Raw genomic sequence first — 18135 nt, 5'->3', positions numbered from 1 at the left:
GAATTGGAACCAATTGCAACCCAACAAGGATCAGCATTAACATTGGGTAAGCTCTGTGAGTATAAAAAACAATTTTTGTATGTGTGTCAATATGCATTTCTTCATAGATATTTAGAGCTGGTTTCTTGGAGTTGGACTCTGGCCCAGTCCCTCTCCAATTCCAAGCTTGTTTATAAGAGATTTCTCAGAGTTTCTGTCTCAGGTTAGAAGTAAAATTATGAGACAGAATATTAATAACAATAATGTTGATAATGGTACCAATATATTTGCCTTCTTTTCCTTCATTCATATCTGTGGTTGTTTTTAATGCACCTTTCATTGAAGATATGCACGTATACGTCTGTATGTGTCCTTGTAGATAATGCTTATCTCTCTCGCAACAAACGACAAAATTTTTTTCTTCAGTAATCTTTGCAGTTTCCAGGATGAAGACGGGGCCCGGCAACATCAACTCCAACTGGTTATTATGACGTCATGTTTTGTAGCGCTAATATTTGGCCTGTTTTTTGGTACCAATTGCACAGAACACTTTTGAATGGTGCACATTTTTGACAACATTCTGGCCTCATTTTCTAAAAAAAAAAAAAAATTCAGAGGCTGGACACATTTTTCCTAGATGAAATGTTACCCTGGGTATTCTACCATCATTTGCTTTCACAGGAACCTGTGGGAAAAAAAGTCGCCCCTATGTCAGCTGGAAGCAATCTTGGATGACGACGCCCCCCCCCCTCCCAACAAAGTTTACCCTCAGATTTAGGGACACTAATTGGTGGCTGGTATAGTGTGGTCGGGTTGTGGAAGGCTTTATATGGACTCAGGGGTATAAATTATGTGTATAACTATATGTATATATATATAAAAAAAGGGGGAGGGAGGGATTAACTGGTGATCTGAAGGAATAATTGATTTTTGTGAGTTATTGTTTTTTAAAAAAAACTATATGAGTGTTGATTCTTGTATATTGATATATTGAACATTGTATGAGAGTATGATACTACCTCTGTTTGAAACAATTGTTATATTGACATTGCTTACTATATTGCAATGTACATCTCTACCTCTGATATTATTTATGTAATGACATTGTTTACCATATTGCACTGTACATTTCTACCTCAGATATTATTTATGTAAGGACCCTGTTTACATTTGGAAATCATTGTCTTCATTTATTGCACAGTTGTCTATTCTATTAATCATACAGTTACATAAGTGTTGAGAATTATATGTTGGTCATATTTATATTTAGGACAATCAGGTTTTTTAGACACATAGAGGTTGTATTTAGTATAGATAGCATAATCTTCGACCTCTTTGAAGAGCTGTAGAACATGGCCTTTAAGCTAACCTAGAGTTTTATATATATGAGACACAATCACTCCTGGCAACAATGCTCTACTCCCGAGAGAACGTTGAGCACCAAAGACACTCCACTGGGAGTTTGTCTTCTACTTGGCAGAACTGGCCTTGGGGCAAAGAAAAGCCCATACCTCCATTACTGACTAAACTACGAAATATCCATAAGTGGATAAAACAGAATTGTCTTATCTTGCCAAGACAGGATAGGATAGTTCTACTAAAGGTTCCTTGCCATTGTATAATGGTATGTCAGGTTTTTTCAGGCCTCAGCCAAAGTTGGTTGCCTCAACATTGCTATCAAGACTTCGTGTGGTTGCCCAGGTAGTCAATTGTCTCTGTCTTCTGTTGCACATTTTGGAAGTTTCTTGTTTGTGCTTCCTGGTTGCTTTGGTAATTTTACTCTCCTTCTCAGATCTTTGATGGGGTTAAAGATTAGATAATGGTAGCTACCTTCTAGATTATTTAGACTTCCCAAAGTAGAGTGATTAGAAAAATTTTTCGTTATATACTTCTCGCCTGATATTGTTTACTTTTTGTAATTTTATATGATCTGTTCCCATTGTATATAGTTGTATTTGGTTTCTGAATCTGTCTTATTTAGACAAAAGGGGGAGATGTTGGGGCAGCTGGCCCAATCCCTGCGTTCAGGGGCGTGGCTGCTCCAGCGGGGTAGCATTCCCCTTAAATAGGATCGGGGCGCCGGAAGGAGCCCCGTTCTTTGCTCTCCCCCGCGTACCATCTGCTCCGCTGGACCCTTGGTTCTGTAAGTTCCCTTATCTCCCCTTGTATTAAAAACAGATTAATTATAAAAGGACTACCGTGGTTATTTTCCTAAACCCTATAACCGCTGGTACCTTTGCCGGTACATCTGGCGCTCCAACGTGGGGGCTAAATCCACTTAAAAACCTTATGTGGGACAGAACGCGGACCACTCTGCACCGCGGGACCAGACAAAACCGCGGCTCGCTCCGGCCCCGCGGCGCGAGGTCGTCCAGCAGCCGGTCGTTGGGAGTCCTGCGAGCGCGCGTTCCCCCTCCCTCCCAAATGAAACCGCGGCTTGCTCCGGCCCGCCAAGCCACCACCGCCCGCGAGTTTTAAGTGGATTTAGCCTCCACATTGCAGCGCCAGATGTACCGGCAAAGGTACCAGCGGTTATAGGGTTTAGGAAAATAACCACGGTAGTCCTTTTATAATTAATCTGTTTTTAATACAAGGGGAGATAAGGGAACTTACAGAACCAAGGGTCCAGCGGAGCAGAAGGTACGCGGGGGAGAGCAAAGAACGGGGCACCTTCCGGCGCCCCGATCCTATTTAAGGGGAATGCTACCACGCTGGAGCAGCCACGCCCCTGAACGCAGGGATTGGGCCAGCTGCCCCAACATAGCCATAGCTGTTATTAGTTTGATACTTCATATAATATCCTTAAAAAAGGAGCAGGGAATTGATGGGAATGGATAACTAATAGATTAGCATATCTACTTGTGAACTATTAGTTATAGACAATATATATTGGTATAGATTCTTTTAGATTTTACATACATTAAATTATCTTTATATTTCTAAGACAATTTGCATATTGATATAAGTTTAAATTGCATTTGTTATGTTATATATATATGTTTCTATTTCTGTTTATGATATCTGTGTACATATGCAAAGTTATTTTATCTTATTGTGTGTATGTATATTTATACCTCTGCTTAAGGTATTTTGCATATTGAAGCAATTTAATATATATATATATATATATATCATAATGTACTATGTATTTCTACCTCTGATATATAGCTTACATTTATGAGGTCATTGTTCTCATTTGTTGTACATCTGTTTAAAGACTGTTTATTTTGATAATGTGAAGTCTTTGTCTTTAAGATATATAGGTATTAAGAATTACAGGTCAATAGTCATCCATGTTTGTCATATTCATAGTTAGGCTAGTCAGGTTCTCTAGTACATAGATGTGCTCTACATAGATAGGTAATCTTCAAGCACTTCGAAGACCTACAGAATATGGCATTTAAATAACTCAGGATTCTATTGACATGAGACACAATTGCTCCCAGCAGAACTGGTCTATTCCCAAGAGAATGGTGGATGCACTTGGAGCTTGTTTTCTTCTTAGCAAGACTGGCCTGTGGGCAAAGAACTTCCCTTGCCTCAACTACTGACAATATGTGCACTGTTTAAACTGGACAAGCAAGATACAAGCAAAAATAATTGCCAAACCTTGCCAACATAGGTTAGGACTCTCTTTCGAATTTTCCTCTTTCTGAAAATGGTGAGTCAAATACCCTAGTCCTTGGCCAAACTTGGTGATCTCAATGTTACAAATGAGACTTTGGGTGATTGCTCAGGAAGTCAGCTGTCTCTGTCATTTCTTACACCATTTTTGAAATTGCTTGCTTTCACTTCCTGCTTACTCAGGTAATATTATTTACTCTCTCACGTCTTTGATGGGGTTCAAGACTAGATAGTCATACCTACTTTCCTCTCATAACTTAACTAAGACATTTTTGTATAAGACTTAGACTCCTCAGGATAGAACAATTATTGAAATAATCTTTATTATTTGCTGATTACCTTAGACTGGTTAGATTACCTTAACATGTGTTTCTTGCTTGATGTTGTTCATATTGGTTGTAGTTCTATTTTTGTGTATGTTTTTGCCTTTCCTTCTACTGGACAATACTTGTTAATTGCATATAGTTTTGGATTAGATTTTGAACCCTCTTATTTAGACAAAAGTGGGAGGTGATATGGGAATTCATTCAGCCAATAGCCTTTTGGGAACTGGCCCATTAGGGTGTGGTCTGAGGTAAAATGTGTAGGCTGATAAGTACAAACAGGAAGCATGCTCTCTCTCTTGGCTGGTGGTCTAAGTTTCTGTATGCAGCTCCCAGCGCCTACAAGAGGACTGGCTGCTTTCTTATTTTGAGTGTTCCCTAAATAGACAGTTGTTATTCTTTATTCTGAGGTCCTGTGGACTTCTTTAATTACATCTACATTTGACTATTTTTTAATTAATTAATTAGTAAAATTCAATTTATTGATTTTTTTATGAAAATGCTTAGAAATATTAATATTTATGTAGTCATAAATGTATAGCTTAATAAAAATATTTTATGAATTAAGAGTATTGTTCTAAATGAGCTATGTCTTAAATAGAGTATTTCAGATGTTTATTAGAGCTTTAAAAATAGAAATTATCTAAGTTTGTACTTAACCCACTGTAGTAATTTATAAAATGGACTTTAAAATATCAGTTTCCTGGGTTTATATATAATAAGAGTAGCAAAGGAGTATCAAAGTTTTGAACAATAGATATATAGATGTAATCTGTGAGTTTTTGATTCCATATTCTTCTCTTAGTTCATTGTTTCAAGAAGTATGCATACACCATGAATTTTTAGATATATATGGTTGTTGATATGAAAATTTCCAGGGCCATATGCTGGAAAAAAATTAGCCTTTTCTCTGTGATAATGTCCTTGACCCTTGGTCTAAGGATATTTAAATCTATTTGCATATTATACATTTGGACCCTATTGTTTTCCACTGATTTTTTTTTAAAAATCTCTATCAATTCCATGTGCCATTGATTGGTGTATCTTTTCTTCTATTAAGCCTTGAGATGTCAATATTATACTTTTCTCCTTTATTTATTGTATACTGGTTGTTCTGTACCTTTTGTTGTTTCATATAAACTTTGTTTGGTTTGTTATTCAGAAAGTAAGTTGGTGGGGATTTTTATAAGGTTGTAGAGAGTCTATAATGAACAAGTTGTAAAGAGCTAGTGTCATAGTTGCCGTTAAGTGACAATGGAACCAGGTAGAACTCTAGAACTTGTGCAATGCATTTGTATGGCTATAAAGAACTTTTCAGGTAGCGTTGACATGTCAGACAGTGAGGAAGCCCCTGCTCCGAATAAGGATGAGATTATCTATAGGGTAAACTACTCCATGAAGAAGTGGGATGGAGGCAGCACACAGAGTGTCAGTCTTACTTTTAACAGTGATGGCTTCTATTGCTGTTTACACCTGCTGACATTAAAGGCCAGTTCTTCAGCTCTTCACAATGGACTCAATTCCAGCAACTCCCCAAGGCTTTCAGCATTAGACCGAGAGTGCAAAGGCATCCTTCCTGGACTGGGAACAAGTTCTCAGTCTCTGGAGCATGTAGTTGAACATTGTCCAGGTGCCCTCTTCATATCACATGAGCCAATGTAATGAATCTATTTTTATAATTTAGCTGTACTTACATTCTGTTGATTCTTTTCATCTAGGGATCCATACGGCAATTAGAATTTTAGGAGCATAAATTAAGGTATTTGGCCTCATTACTTTACATACTCTTTAATCTGCTCCATCAGGATTTTACAGTCTTCTTCATATGTCTGTACATATTTTTATGTTACATTGAATGTTTATTCTTGGTATTCTGTAAATAGCAATGTGCTTTCAATTTGAAATACTACTCACTATTCCTTCTTTTATATACAAGGAGCAATTTTTCTAATTTAACCCATTATAAGGGAGATTTTCTTATATTCATGTTAGTTTAAGGCAGGTTTTATTTTCTACATACCAAGTGATATTATCTCGGATAAAGGTAGTTTCTCTCAGCTATTTCTCTCTTGTGTCTACATTTTAGTTGCTTTGCTTACCTTCTTTACACCTAAGACTTCAGGTAGGCTATTGAATAAGACTGATGACAATCAGATCCTTGCTTTGTTCTTGATCTTACACACAAAAAGCATGTTTTTTTCAATATTAAGTATGATGTTACTATATGCTTTTTGCATATGTTTTTTTTTTTCACCAAATTGAAGTATTTCCCTCTATGCTGAGATTTTAAAATCATGATTGGAGTTTATATTTAAAATGCTCTTTTGTCAGTTGGATATAATCATATACTTTTCTTTACTGTGCTCTATATGATGTATGTTCATTGTTTTTACTGTAAAAACTAGTTTGCCACAGTAGATACACCCCTGTTGTCCAGGTCAAAATTCTATTATATATTGTTGGATTTAAAATAATAATATTTTTGAGAGATAAGATATATTTGTTTACAGATTTCTTTTCTGTCATGTCTTAATCACACTTTAGAGGTAGGATAACAATGGCCCCAGAGAATCAATTGGGGAGGTATGTATTTATTTTTAGGAAGAAAATTATTTTTAATCTGGTGTCATATCTTCTTGCATACATCACATATTTCACCAGGTGTAATCTAGGTCAAGTGTTTCCTTTTTGAAAGTTACTCATTGTTGATTAAAACATTATAAGGTGAATTTAGAAAATAATTATTTTTTTTCATTTTCTTTGTTATGGCAGATGTAAATCTGGACTCTCATATATCTAAGCTAATCCTTCTTGAATGATCTTTTATCCTGTTCTTCTTTACTAACAATTTATTGGTGTTGTTTGCCTCATCATAAGATTGGTCTTACATCTGGCTTCCAACAGCTCATTCCTCATTTCTGCCAGAGATTTCGCAGTACTACATACAGCACACATTTCTAACCATTGTCTGAATCATGACAACTTAGTTTTTCATTCCCAAAAATCACAGATATTTTCAATAGTTTCTTCTCTTAGCCAGGGTCCTCACAAAACTGCCCACAGCCCTGTATGGGCTGTAATGTAGTCTTGATTCCCCATGTACTTCCAAATTCTTTCCAACACTTATTTGTCATGCTGCTTCCACATCATCAGGTGTTTATCATGGACACTTCATCTCCCAGGTGATATCCTGGACACTTCATCTTCTCAGGTGTTTATCCTGACACTTCATCTCCCAGGTGTTTATCATGACACTTCATCTCCCAGGTGTTTATCATGACACTTCATCTCCCAGGTGTTTATCATGATACTTCATCTCCCAGGTGTTTATTTCATGATACTTCATCTCCCAGGTGTATATCCTGACACTATCATCTCTCAGGTGTTTTATCCTGAACACTTCATCTCCCAGGGTGTTATCATCGACACTTCATCTCCCAGGTGTTTATCCTGACACTTCATCTCCCAGGTGTTTATCATGATACTTTCATCTCCCAGGTGTTTATCCTGACACTTCATCTCCCAGGTGTTTATCATGATACTTTCATCTCCCAGGTGTTTATCCTAACACTTCATCTCCCAGGTGCTTATCATGATACTTTCATCTCCCAGGTGTTTAACCTAGCACTTCATCACCCGGGTGTTTATCATGACACTTCATCTCCCAGGTGTTTATCATGATACTTTCATCTCCCAGGTGTTTATCATGATACTTCATCTCCCAGGTGTGTATCCTGACACTTCATCTCTCAGGTATTTATCCTGACACTTCATCTCTCAGGTATTTATCAGGATACTTCATCTCCCAGGTTTATATCATGACACTTCATCTCCCAGGTGTTTATCATGACACTTCATCTCACATGTGTTTATCATGACACTTCATCTCCCAGATGTTTATCATGATACTTCATCTCTCAGGTGTTTTCATAACAGTTTAGCTCCACTCACACCAGTTTTTGTCTTCTTCAATCAGTTTTTTAACAGATGCATGGAGAATAAAAATTTACAATAAAAACAATTTAAGGTTCACCATTTTGGATACTGAGAAATCAAAGATCAGCACACAAGCACCCAGAGTGAGCCTTCTTTTGTTTTTTCACACAGAAGAAATACAAAGAGTAGAAAAGCAGTTGAACTCACCATTCAATAATGATGTTAATCTCATGTTTCTGAGATGAGGATTTATTGGTGAGCAGAGAGAAGTAAGGAGAAAAATGTCATGTATGTAATATAATCTCTATGCATAAGATCAGTAACCACAAAACTAGGTCTTGCAAGGAAACTAAACCAAAAACATGTCTAACATTCTTATCTACATTTAAGTATTACAATAAATTAAATGATTTTGTTATGCCACCCTAATGAAAAATAACATGCAAACAAATACATAACCTCATTAACTATCCTCTGCAACTGATAAGAGGCACACAATTTAAAAGCCTGTTCAATTTATCTCCTACTTAAGAAACTCCCAGTAACTCTCTACTATGTAACTTTGAGAACAAATTCTCCTTTGTGTGGTATTCAGTGTTTGTTTTGTATGTCTGACATCCTTTTCTATGGAAATGAAAACTTAAAAACACTGGTAGAAAACACTCTGTGTGTTCTTTCTCTTCTTCATATTTCCAAATTCCTCACCACTGGCAGTATATATAAGTACAATATATGGGAAAAGAAGCTTTACAAAGTAAGACATATGCACCCTAATAATGTTGAATTATAATTGAGTTAAAAATGAATCTTGAAGAGTAGAAAAGAGACAAGTATCAGAAGTGATGCCTGTTATAGCCATTATAATGAATGCAAAAAAATGCAAAATATAATGAAGATTTCATAGGAATGCAAAGAAAACAAGTTTAAAGAGATATTGGAGAAATCATTTAAAAACCATATGGTACTAAATTTATATTAAGTAGAAGAAAGATAAATATAATAATTAGTTAATATGAGGGTACCTCTGAATAGGACAGGAATATAAGAGAATTAGAAACATAAGTAATATATGCAATTGAAGCAAATACAGTCTTCATTGTCTCATGCATAAATGGACTGAGGTGTGTGTGTGTGTGTGTGTGTGTGTGTGTGTGTGTGTGTAGAGGTGTGAAAATAACTCAAGGAAATTAGTTGGATAGAGTAGTGGATTAGAATATGCACACACAAATATGGCTGATACCAGTACATTGGAAGCTGTTTAATACATCAAAGAGCAAAATGAGAAGCCACAAATAAACAAGCATCAACCAAGGTAGAGGTGTGTTTAGAATCATGGGAGACAAAACCAATATTGCATGATTTAATAAACAGTGACAAAATTATGAATGGCAAGAGTAGATATGTTTCACAGAAACCAGTATAGAAAAGCTAAAGAACTGATAGAAAAGTCGTGTTTTAGAAATGAAAATCAACTAACATATTTTTGCATTTGAGCCATTGTTTTGCTCCTTTTTATACCCTGGAGGAGGAAGTGCTATAAAGTAGTGTATTACACTGTACATCACAATAACAACTAGATACATTAGCAACATTTAGTTCAAATGTGGACAATAATGTGAAAAACTTACTAATGAAAATACAACTTCACAATTAAAGGCAAAGATGAGAAGTTCCTGCAGACTTATAGACCCAGGACACTCATTCTATTAGCCAAGAAACTAATACTACAAAAGAATCGGGCATTGATTAACTTAGTACCTGCTCTTCACACAGCCATGAACACAGCAAAGAAGTTTCCTGAAAAGTCTCAGCCGAGACACAGAAAACAGCAAAATCTTCAGGAGATGCTGACTGAAGTGGGTTTGTCTGTTGACTACTGGCTGCCTAAGCTTCAGAAAGATCTGGGTGTGACCTGTGTCCAGGCTTTACAACACTTAGAAGAAAAAGACCTCCAGAAGTTGAAGTCCCATATACAACACACCTGGGAGCAACGGGCTCTGAAAAAGCTGCTTGACCTCTCACAGCCAAACAGTGTTGTAGAGACTTCTGGGAAGATGATAGGAACAGGCACCAGCAAGCAAAACAGGCACTGCAGGAACTGAGGGCCTTGCAGTCAGAAGGGAAACACAGACAGGAAAAGGAAGTGAGGAAGAAAGAAGCAGAACTGAGGCTAGCAATGGAGATCCCAGAAGAGTGCTGGCCAGGGCTGGAAGTACCCCTCAATGATGTCACTGAAACAATGGTGAGACATCTCAAGGATATGGATCCCAAACTTCCCTACAGTGGAAACTTCCCCGATAGAGACCTGGTAAGATGGGCATCTGGAGGACTGGCTCTGCAGGGAATTTATAAGACAAGCAAACAAGGGGACCTGGTAGTGAAGAGAGAAGAGCTACTCAGGGTCCCCAAGGAATTCTTCCTCTTTGGACCTGAGCAAGGTAAAAGGATGGAAACAAGAGACTTCACATCATCTCAAGCAGAATCCTTGTTCACCAAGGCTGTGGAGAAGCTGGGATTTGGAGCAATGACATCAGCCACAGGAGGATGCTGGGGATTTAGTCTGGAAAGCAAACATTCAGAATCCAAGGACACACAACAGTCATATTCAGAGCGAAGTTCAGTTATGTGCCCCTGGCCTCCTTGCACTTTCAAACTGATCAGCTTCAGCTCTCCCCTGCTGCTCTCAGAGAACTGAAAATCATCGAGGAACAACTGGAACACACTGATGGACCAGACAGATTCCTCTTACTAAGAAACAGGATTGAAAACTTCTTTAATAGGTTTGGCTCTCATGCTAATCAAGGCAGTCTACACCTTGGGGGAATCTACTGCTGGAAGGCCATTTCAGAGGGTTTCAACAGTGACCAGCTGGGTCATGTGAAGCAGCAGACAGCAGACGCCTTGGATCAATACATAAGAAGGAGCTCCAGTGGCTTTGGGATTAAAGTTGTTGGAAGGGTGAAAGCATCACACTCACATTATGTAAGATTGTGTCAGAATGTAGCTAACGAAATGTTTCAATTCAATGTCCAGTTATCTGTGGCCCAGATAGGTGGACCAATAGAACAAATGGAATTGTTCACTGAACAACTGGTCTTCTTGCCAGCAACAAAACCTGATTATCATTGACCAGGAACTTCAGTTGGTACCAGTTTGGGACATCATCCTTAGCAACCACAGAAGTGATTTTAAGAACCCACTTCAACTGGCTAAATGTCTAAATGAAAACTACACTGTCCTGACTGGCCTTGCTGTTCAAATCCCAGATGAAGAATATTTGTGCAGTCTTGGGCAAGAAATTAGACTTTTCCAAAAAATATGAATTTCCAAGAAGTTTCTGATGAGAGGAAACTTAAGAGACTGATAAATTCCATGAAAGCCTTAAGTCAAAAAACCACAAGTTATAACATTTGGACTTATATGTCTTTTACAGATTGGCAACTGCAGAATTTTCTAATTAGCACAATCAACTTTCTCAAAGAAGCAGCTGCTTATGTAAGTCACTCAAGTGTGTAGATTTCTAGAACCTCATGTCTACAAAGTGACAAACTTCCCACAGGCATCATCTACTATGGAGTGTATCTACCACTCAGAGAAAGAGGAAGAAAAGGTCAAAATCATCTCCTTTGCTCAATTCGTTAAGGAATTATATATCTTAGTTAAGGGAGCCATTCTAGGGTTGGCAGAGACTTGACTCTTCCAGGTGTCCAGGAAGACACCCCCAGCTAGGTCCTTGGGCAGCTGAGGAGAAGGTGCCAGAAATGTACAGATCCTATTGCCATACTCATGAATATCTTGCATATCACCATAGAACCTTCACTTGGCATTGGATGGAGAAAATGACAGAGCCGCACATAGGAGCACCGGACTGAGCTCCCAAGGTCCTGATGAGGAGCAAAAGGAGGCAGATCATGAGCAAGGAAGTCAGGACCATGAGGAGTGCATTTACCCATTGAGACGGTGGGACAGATCTAACGGGAGACCACCAAGTCCAGTTGGAATGGGACTGATGGAACAGGGGACGAAACCGGACTCTCTGAATGTGGCTGATGGTGGAGGAGGACTGAGAAACCAAGGACAATGGCAATGAGCATGAACTCTACAGCATGGACGGGCTCACTGTGAGCCTTGTCATTTTGGTTGCTCACCTTCCTGGACTTAGGGGAAGCTGGGAGGACCTTGGACTTAACATAGTGAAGGGAACCCTGATGGCTCTTTGTCTTGGAGAGGGGTGGAGTGGGAGTATGGGTGGAAGGGAGGGGAGGGAAGGGGAAGGAGGAGGGGAGGAGATGGAAATCTTTAATAAAAAAATGAGAAAAAAATAATGAAAAAAAAAGAATTCAAAGGTCAAACAAAAAAGATCTTAAAGCAAATTAAAAAGAAACTAGTAGGAGTGAATATGAAAAATAAGTCTTCACAAACAGTGGAAGAGGCTCAGAGAAAAGCTACATGTGATGTCACCACAGCTCTGACATCCTTCTTGAACTTTCTCAGAGAATCAGAGCAGCCTGACATGCAGCTGCTACTGCACTCCATTGCAGCTGGTGCAGGTTATCGGCTGGACGACAATGCTCTTCAGCCTGTTCTGGGGTGGGCAGAGTTAAACTTCCTCTTGGATGAAATACAAACTGCCCAACAGAAATACCAAGAGCTTAAAAATGTCTGTAATTACAGAGCCCAGGCATTCCTGGTGCTCACAGCTCTGAGAGCCACAGTTGGAAGCACAGATATTTCTATAGGTGAGAAAATAAAACGTTTGGTATTAGTAAGACAACATATAGGACAACTCTTATCTGAAGAAGTTGTAAACATCCTCACAAAACATGGAGCACACCATGATTGGGAAAATCTTGAGAATGATTTGAGATTACTCATTTATGGGGACTATAAAGCCATTACCCCTTCTTTGCCTATGGACATAGTGAAAACAAAATTGCAAAGTCTTCGTAATGAAATTAAAGAGTCTTATAAACAACTAAGTATTGAAAACATCAAAAAGGTAGTGATGGACAATGAATCTTTCATACACTTACTCCAACGTCTAGGCCTAGATCATCACTATCCAAAAAAGATGAGCAAAGCTGATTTCCACCAGATCTATAAGATGTCTGTCTACAAGTCTGAGCCAAGATCTGAACAGGAACTTCCCTTCTACTTCCTGCAAAAACTACTGATATTAGATTGCAGGCTGAGACAACTGATCTTCAAGGATGATGGAGACACCAGGTCTCTAGATGCTCCTACAACCAGGATAATGAGGCTTTTGATCCATATGAAGAGTTATTTGAAGAGACTGAAGATATTGTTAAGTCATCAGCAAAAATGTCCCAGCCCCACATTCACCCAATGGACTTCCAGATGGCCATTTTCCACTGTGCAGATTATCTTGCCAGGCAATACATTTTGGGCAAACTTTCCATTTGTCAGTTTGCACTCCCCCTTGTGGTGCCAAATCCCAACACTTCTCAGATGGAATTCTCTCTCTGGTCTCTCAGACAAATCAGGAGAAGTTGGCAAGAGTCAAGTAAATCACTATATGGCAAGAGCTACAGTCACAAGAATCAGCAGATGTGCTGTGTCTCTACCCCCAGAGTGTCCTTCATTAGAGTTGGAAAAGGCCTCTCCTGCTTCCAAATCTCAGATCATGAACTCTCTCCTCAGTAAACATAAACATAATGTGTTTTTTCACAGGCACTGCAGAGGAAGTAGCAAAGATTGTCTTCTGATGGAGGGAGTGGTGAAAATCTCCTGGTTCTGTCCTGGGGGTCAAAATGAGGACACATTTGATAAGTGTGTGGCCTTCACCAATCTTCATGGAGATGCCAAGTACCATAGGCAACAACTCAGCTTCCTGCAGGAAATTTCTTCTGTCATTGTGGTCGTCATGTCATCTTCTGATGACAACAAAGAAAACCAGAATCTTGTCAGACACTTATGTCAGTCATCAATACATCTAGTCTGCTTGTTAGATGATAAAAAAATGTCTTGGCCAACAATTCTGGTAGAAGAGTAAGAATTGGCATCAGGAAAAGAAATGAGGCAGAATTAATTGAGGAACTCACAAATGCCATTAAACATTTACTAGAGGTCCCTCATAATTCTCTTAGCTTAGAGGACTGTTCACAGATAGCTCGAACACAAGGATTCCTGGTTGATGAAGACCAGAGACTCTGCAAGGATGCCAAAGAAAAGGCTGAGATTATAATGGCCCTACTAAGAAAACAGACATTATCCATGATAAAGAAAAACCTACTACATCTTCAGGGACAACTGTGGCATATGTGGTGTAAGAAGGACAAAGAACTCTATCATCTGAGAGAAAAGGGAAATCGGAGTATTGAACAACATAAAAGTGATATAGATATTCAGAAACAAAAAATATGATATGAACAATTAGAGAAAGCCTGTCCTCCCAATGATGTAATGCATTCTTTACAATCCTTCAAGAACATGAAGAAGCTCCTGCTAAACATTACATCTTGTAGTGGCTGGGTCATTTATTACACAACTTGACCAAAGGACATTTGGAAAAATTACAGCAGAAACATTGTGGTCAATGGTACAAACAGAAAAACATCAGAAATATAAAAGTAACTCCCTAACAATCTTGCAGAATCAGATAGAAGCCATCTCCACAGAGATTCACGACTGTACTTTTGGAATTGATCATCTTCTCAGAGAAGTTGGCCAGATTTATGAAGCTCTGGAAGAAACTTTTCCCACTAGAGATAAAAGTTTTCTCTCTTTCCCTCAGATTGCTGCAGACCTGATGATAGCTGGTGTTCCCATTGAGCTGATAGATGGGGATGCTTCATATGTGCCTCTAAAATGGGTGGCAGCTGTTTCTGAGAAGATCTCAGAGAAACTTGGAGAAAAAAGGCTGTTTGTCCTCTCTATCCTTGGATTGCAGAGCTCAGGGAAGTCCACTCTGCTGAATGCCCTGTTCGGGTTGCAGTTCACAGTCAGTGTGAGCCGGTGCACTAGGGGGACCTATATGCAGCTTCTGAAGGTAGATGAGACATTCACAAAGGAACTTGGCTTGATTATATTCTAGCAGTAGACACAGAAGGACTTCGGGCTCCAGAACTCAAGAACAAATCCCAGAACTGGGACAATGAATTGGCAACATTTGTCATTGGCCTTGGAAACTTGACTCTGATCAATATTTTTGGAGAGAATCCATCAGAGATGCAGGATATCTTACAAATAGTTGTCCAAGCCTTTCTAAGGATAAAACAAGTGAAAATCTCCACAAGTTGCATCTTTGTCCATCAGAATGTGGGAGAAGTTACAGCTAAAGACCAAACTATGGAAGGCCGAAGGCGACTGGAGCAGAGACTGGATGAGATGACAGCATTAGCTGCTGGACAGAAAGAGTGCGCAGACATAACCCGCTTCAGTGATGTAATTAAATTTGATGCCAATAGTCATATCTCTACTTTGCCCACCTCTGGGATGGCAATCCCCCAATGGCCCCTCCCAATCCTCACTATAGCCACAATGTCCAGGAGTCGAAGGCTGGGATTCTTAGGACTGCCCAGCAGGAATCCAAGGGAAGGATCATAAAGATTTCAGATGTAAAATTCTGAATTCAGGATTTGTGGAAAGCCCTGGTCAGTGAGAACTTCATTTTCAGTTTCAGGAACACCCAAGAGGTCAAAGCCATGAGTTATCTGGAAACCATGCATAACCACTGGACCTGGGAGCTGAGGAGCCATGTGCTGGACTTACAAATTCAGCTGTATAATTGGATTCATAATGGGAAAATCCTGACTCTCACAACTAATACACTGGAGGGTCCAGTCAGTACAAATTATGAAACTATCAAGCAAGATTTTGACAAGTATTTTGAAGAAAATCCAGATAGTGAAATATTGGTTCAATGGAAAGCAAATTTTGAAAACATGCTAGTATTCCTTAAAGATGCACTTATTTCAGACACCAGAAAGAAATGCAATGAGCTCATCAGTCTTAAACAAAGCCAAGAAAGACTAGATAACCAAAATTCACAATATGAAAATGAACTGTTAGAGAGGAGCAGAGAGTTGGCTTTAGATGTGAAGGGTAAAGAATTAAGTGATGAAGAGTTGCGTGAGAAATTTGATCAACTTTGGACAAATTGGAACTACAATGTGTCTGTGACTGCACCTCCTGTCAAAGACCCTGACATTGATTTGGATGCTGAAAATATCCTTTTGGAATATTTCAAGAAAGAGAAAAACATCATGGAAAGACTGAAAGTGAAGTCAGGAGAGATGTTTGAAATCAATTATTCCAAACATGTCCAAATGAAAAAAATGTATTATATTTCCAAGGAGTTTAGAAGTCTGTCATCAAGAATCTATTAGTAAAACTACTAATAACATTTACTCAAGAAATAATGAAACAATAACAAACATTTGGAAGCAAATGCATGATTACAGTCAGAGTGATTTTCATGAAATCCTGAGGATAATAGAAAATGAACTGAAATCTGTTCCCCCTGAGGAAGAATACACATTTACCAGAGACTACACCATAGACTTATCCTTGTGCTTATTCCAAAGAGCATCTAAGAGTTTCAAGGAAATGCACAAGGTGTTCAAGAGAGAAAATGATCCTGTGAACTATCTGGAGAGAAAGAAAGATGGTTTCTTCATGAGTTTTAAGATCTCCTGCCAAGGTGCTACCTCTATCACATCCTTTGTTGAATTCCTGTGGCTCAAGCTCACTCCTGCTGTCTCTACCACCATATGGGAAATGATGGGTCCTAAAGTAGCTGGGGACATGCGAGCTACCTGCCCTGAATTTAATGGCAACAGGGCTAACCTGGAAAAGCATATTCTCTACTCTCTAGCTGAAGAAGAAAACTTTGATAAGTATTGGCAATACATTCATCATCCAGAATCCTTTTTCAAGAGTTATATTCATTACCATATTAGAAGACACTGTTTTAAAAAAGGAGGTGAAAAAATAAAGACATTTTTAAAAATAAGTTTAGATGACATCAAGAATGCTATCCTCTCTGCCATTAATGAGGCAATAGCAGAAGCTAAAGGTGAAAGCAGCACTGCTTCTCGCTGGTTGGATTTGTTCTATGATCATCTAGGGAGCAACCTGATCTTTCCAAAAAGCGACCTGATAAGCATCCAGCACCAGGAGATAAAGGACACTGAGTTTCTCAAAGAAGCCATGAGTGCAGCTTTGGATCCTGCAATGAGGAAAGTCAAAGAAGACTTCTCAAATAAGCCCATAGATGAAATGTTTTCTGACATTGAGAAAATTCTCTCTGCGCATCTCTGTGGCTGTTGGAATCATTGTTCTTTTTGTAAAGCAGTTTGTACAAACACCATTCCCCAACATGATGGAGACCACAGTGTGCCATTCCACCATCCTCAGGCTGTCAATGGATGGCATAAGCATAAAACAGACTACTTTGTCATTGACTGCTGTACTAGTTCAGTAGCAAGTGATCATTCATTTATTTTACATGACCTCCAAAAATTCCCATATAAGAAATATCGAGAAGCAGGAGGTAATTTTGCCAAGTGGAGCATCACCCCAGACTCATCTACCCAGCCATATTGGAAATGGTTTGTCTGTCATTTCAGATCAGAGCTAGAAGAGAAGTATGGAAATAAATTTAAAAAGTGGGGTACTATTCCAGATTCGTGGACCAAAATCACAAAGCAAGAAGTGCTTGATGATTTGAAAAATAACATTTGCCACAAATAGGACACTAACACTGCTATAATAATTTCACATTATTCAAGGGAATCTAGTATTGATTTACATCCCATTTTCATTCTTCCATCTTACAAATTAAATAAGTAAAAACTAAATCACTTGCTATTTCAAAATTTGAAGATTTTCTATTAAAATAACTTTCTCTCAGACTTGATATTTTTTGCTTTATACATAATGTACTATATATGCTAATGATTTTGCCTTGTTTACTTTAACTTCTATTTTTGGGGTTGGGGTGTTGTGATTTTCATGTATTTCTCATTTTTCCTGTTTTTTGTGCTTGTTTGAAAGAGAGAGATAAAAACTTGTGTAGATAGGGAAATGGGGAGGACTGGTAAAGAATTTGGGAATGTGGAAAACATGATCAAAATACAGTGTATGAACAAGGTTTTCAATAAAATAAAGACTGTCAAAAACTTAAAAACCTCATTTGCATGTAGGTCCAAGAAGGAATCATTCCCGGATTATATTATCATGATCAGGTAATCAAGGCTTATGTATAACACTGATTGTCTGTTTAACCTGATCTTAATTCACCTAGGAATCA

The 18135-nt window shown here is 38.4% G+C and overlaps 1 protein-coding gene across 1 annotated transcript; it reads left to right on the top strand.

Annotated features, from left to right (window-relative positions):
* Positions 1-5077: 5077 nt before the first annotated feature.
* On the top strand, positions 5078-17725 carry LOC119818475 (interferon-induced very large GTPase 1-like). The gene is given in 17 exon segments (XM_038335878.1): positions 5078-5685; positions 9636-9908; positions 9911-10471; positions 10474-10926; positions 10929-10976; positions 10979-11170; positions 11173-11362; positions 11364-11520; positions 12223-13075; positions 13078-13487; positions 13489-13840; positions 13843-14295; positions 14298-14405; positions 14408-14899; positions 14902-15294; positions 15297-16164; positions 16166-17725. Coding segments are annotated over 16 exon segments (7212 nt in total). The 5' UTR covers positions 5078-5685; positions 9636-9637; the 3' UTR covers positions 17577-17725.
* The last annotated feature ends 410 nt before the right edge of the window (positions 17726-18135 follow it).

Source organism: Arvicola amphibius, chromosome 1 (assembly GCF_903992535.2).
Source record: "Arvicola amphibius chromosome 1, mArvAmp1.2, whole genome shotgun sequence".
Lineage (NCBI taxonomy): Eukaryota > Metazoa > Chordata > Mammalia > Rodentia > Cricetidae > Arvicola > Arvicola amphibius.
This window is presented reverse-complemented; position numbering and strand designations above follow the sequence as displayed.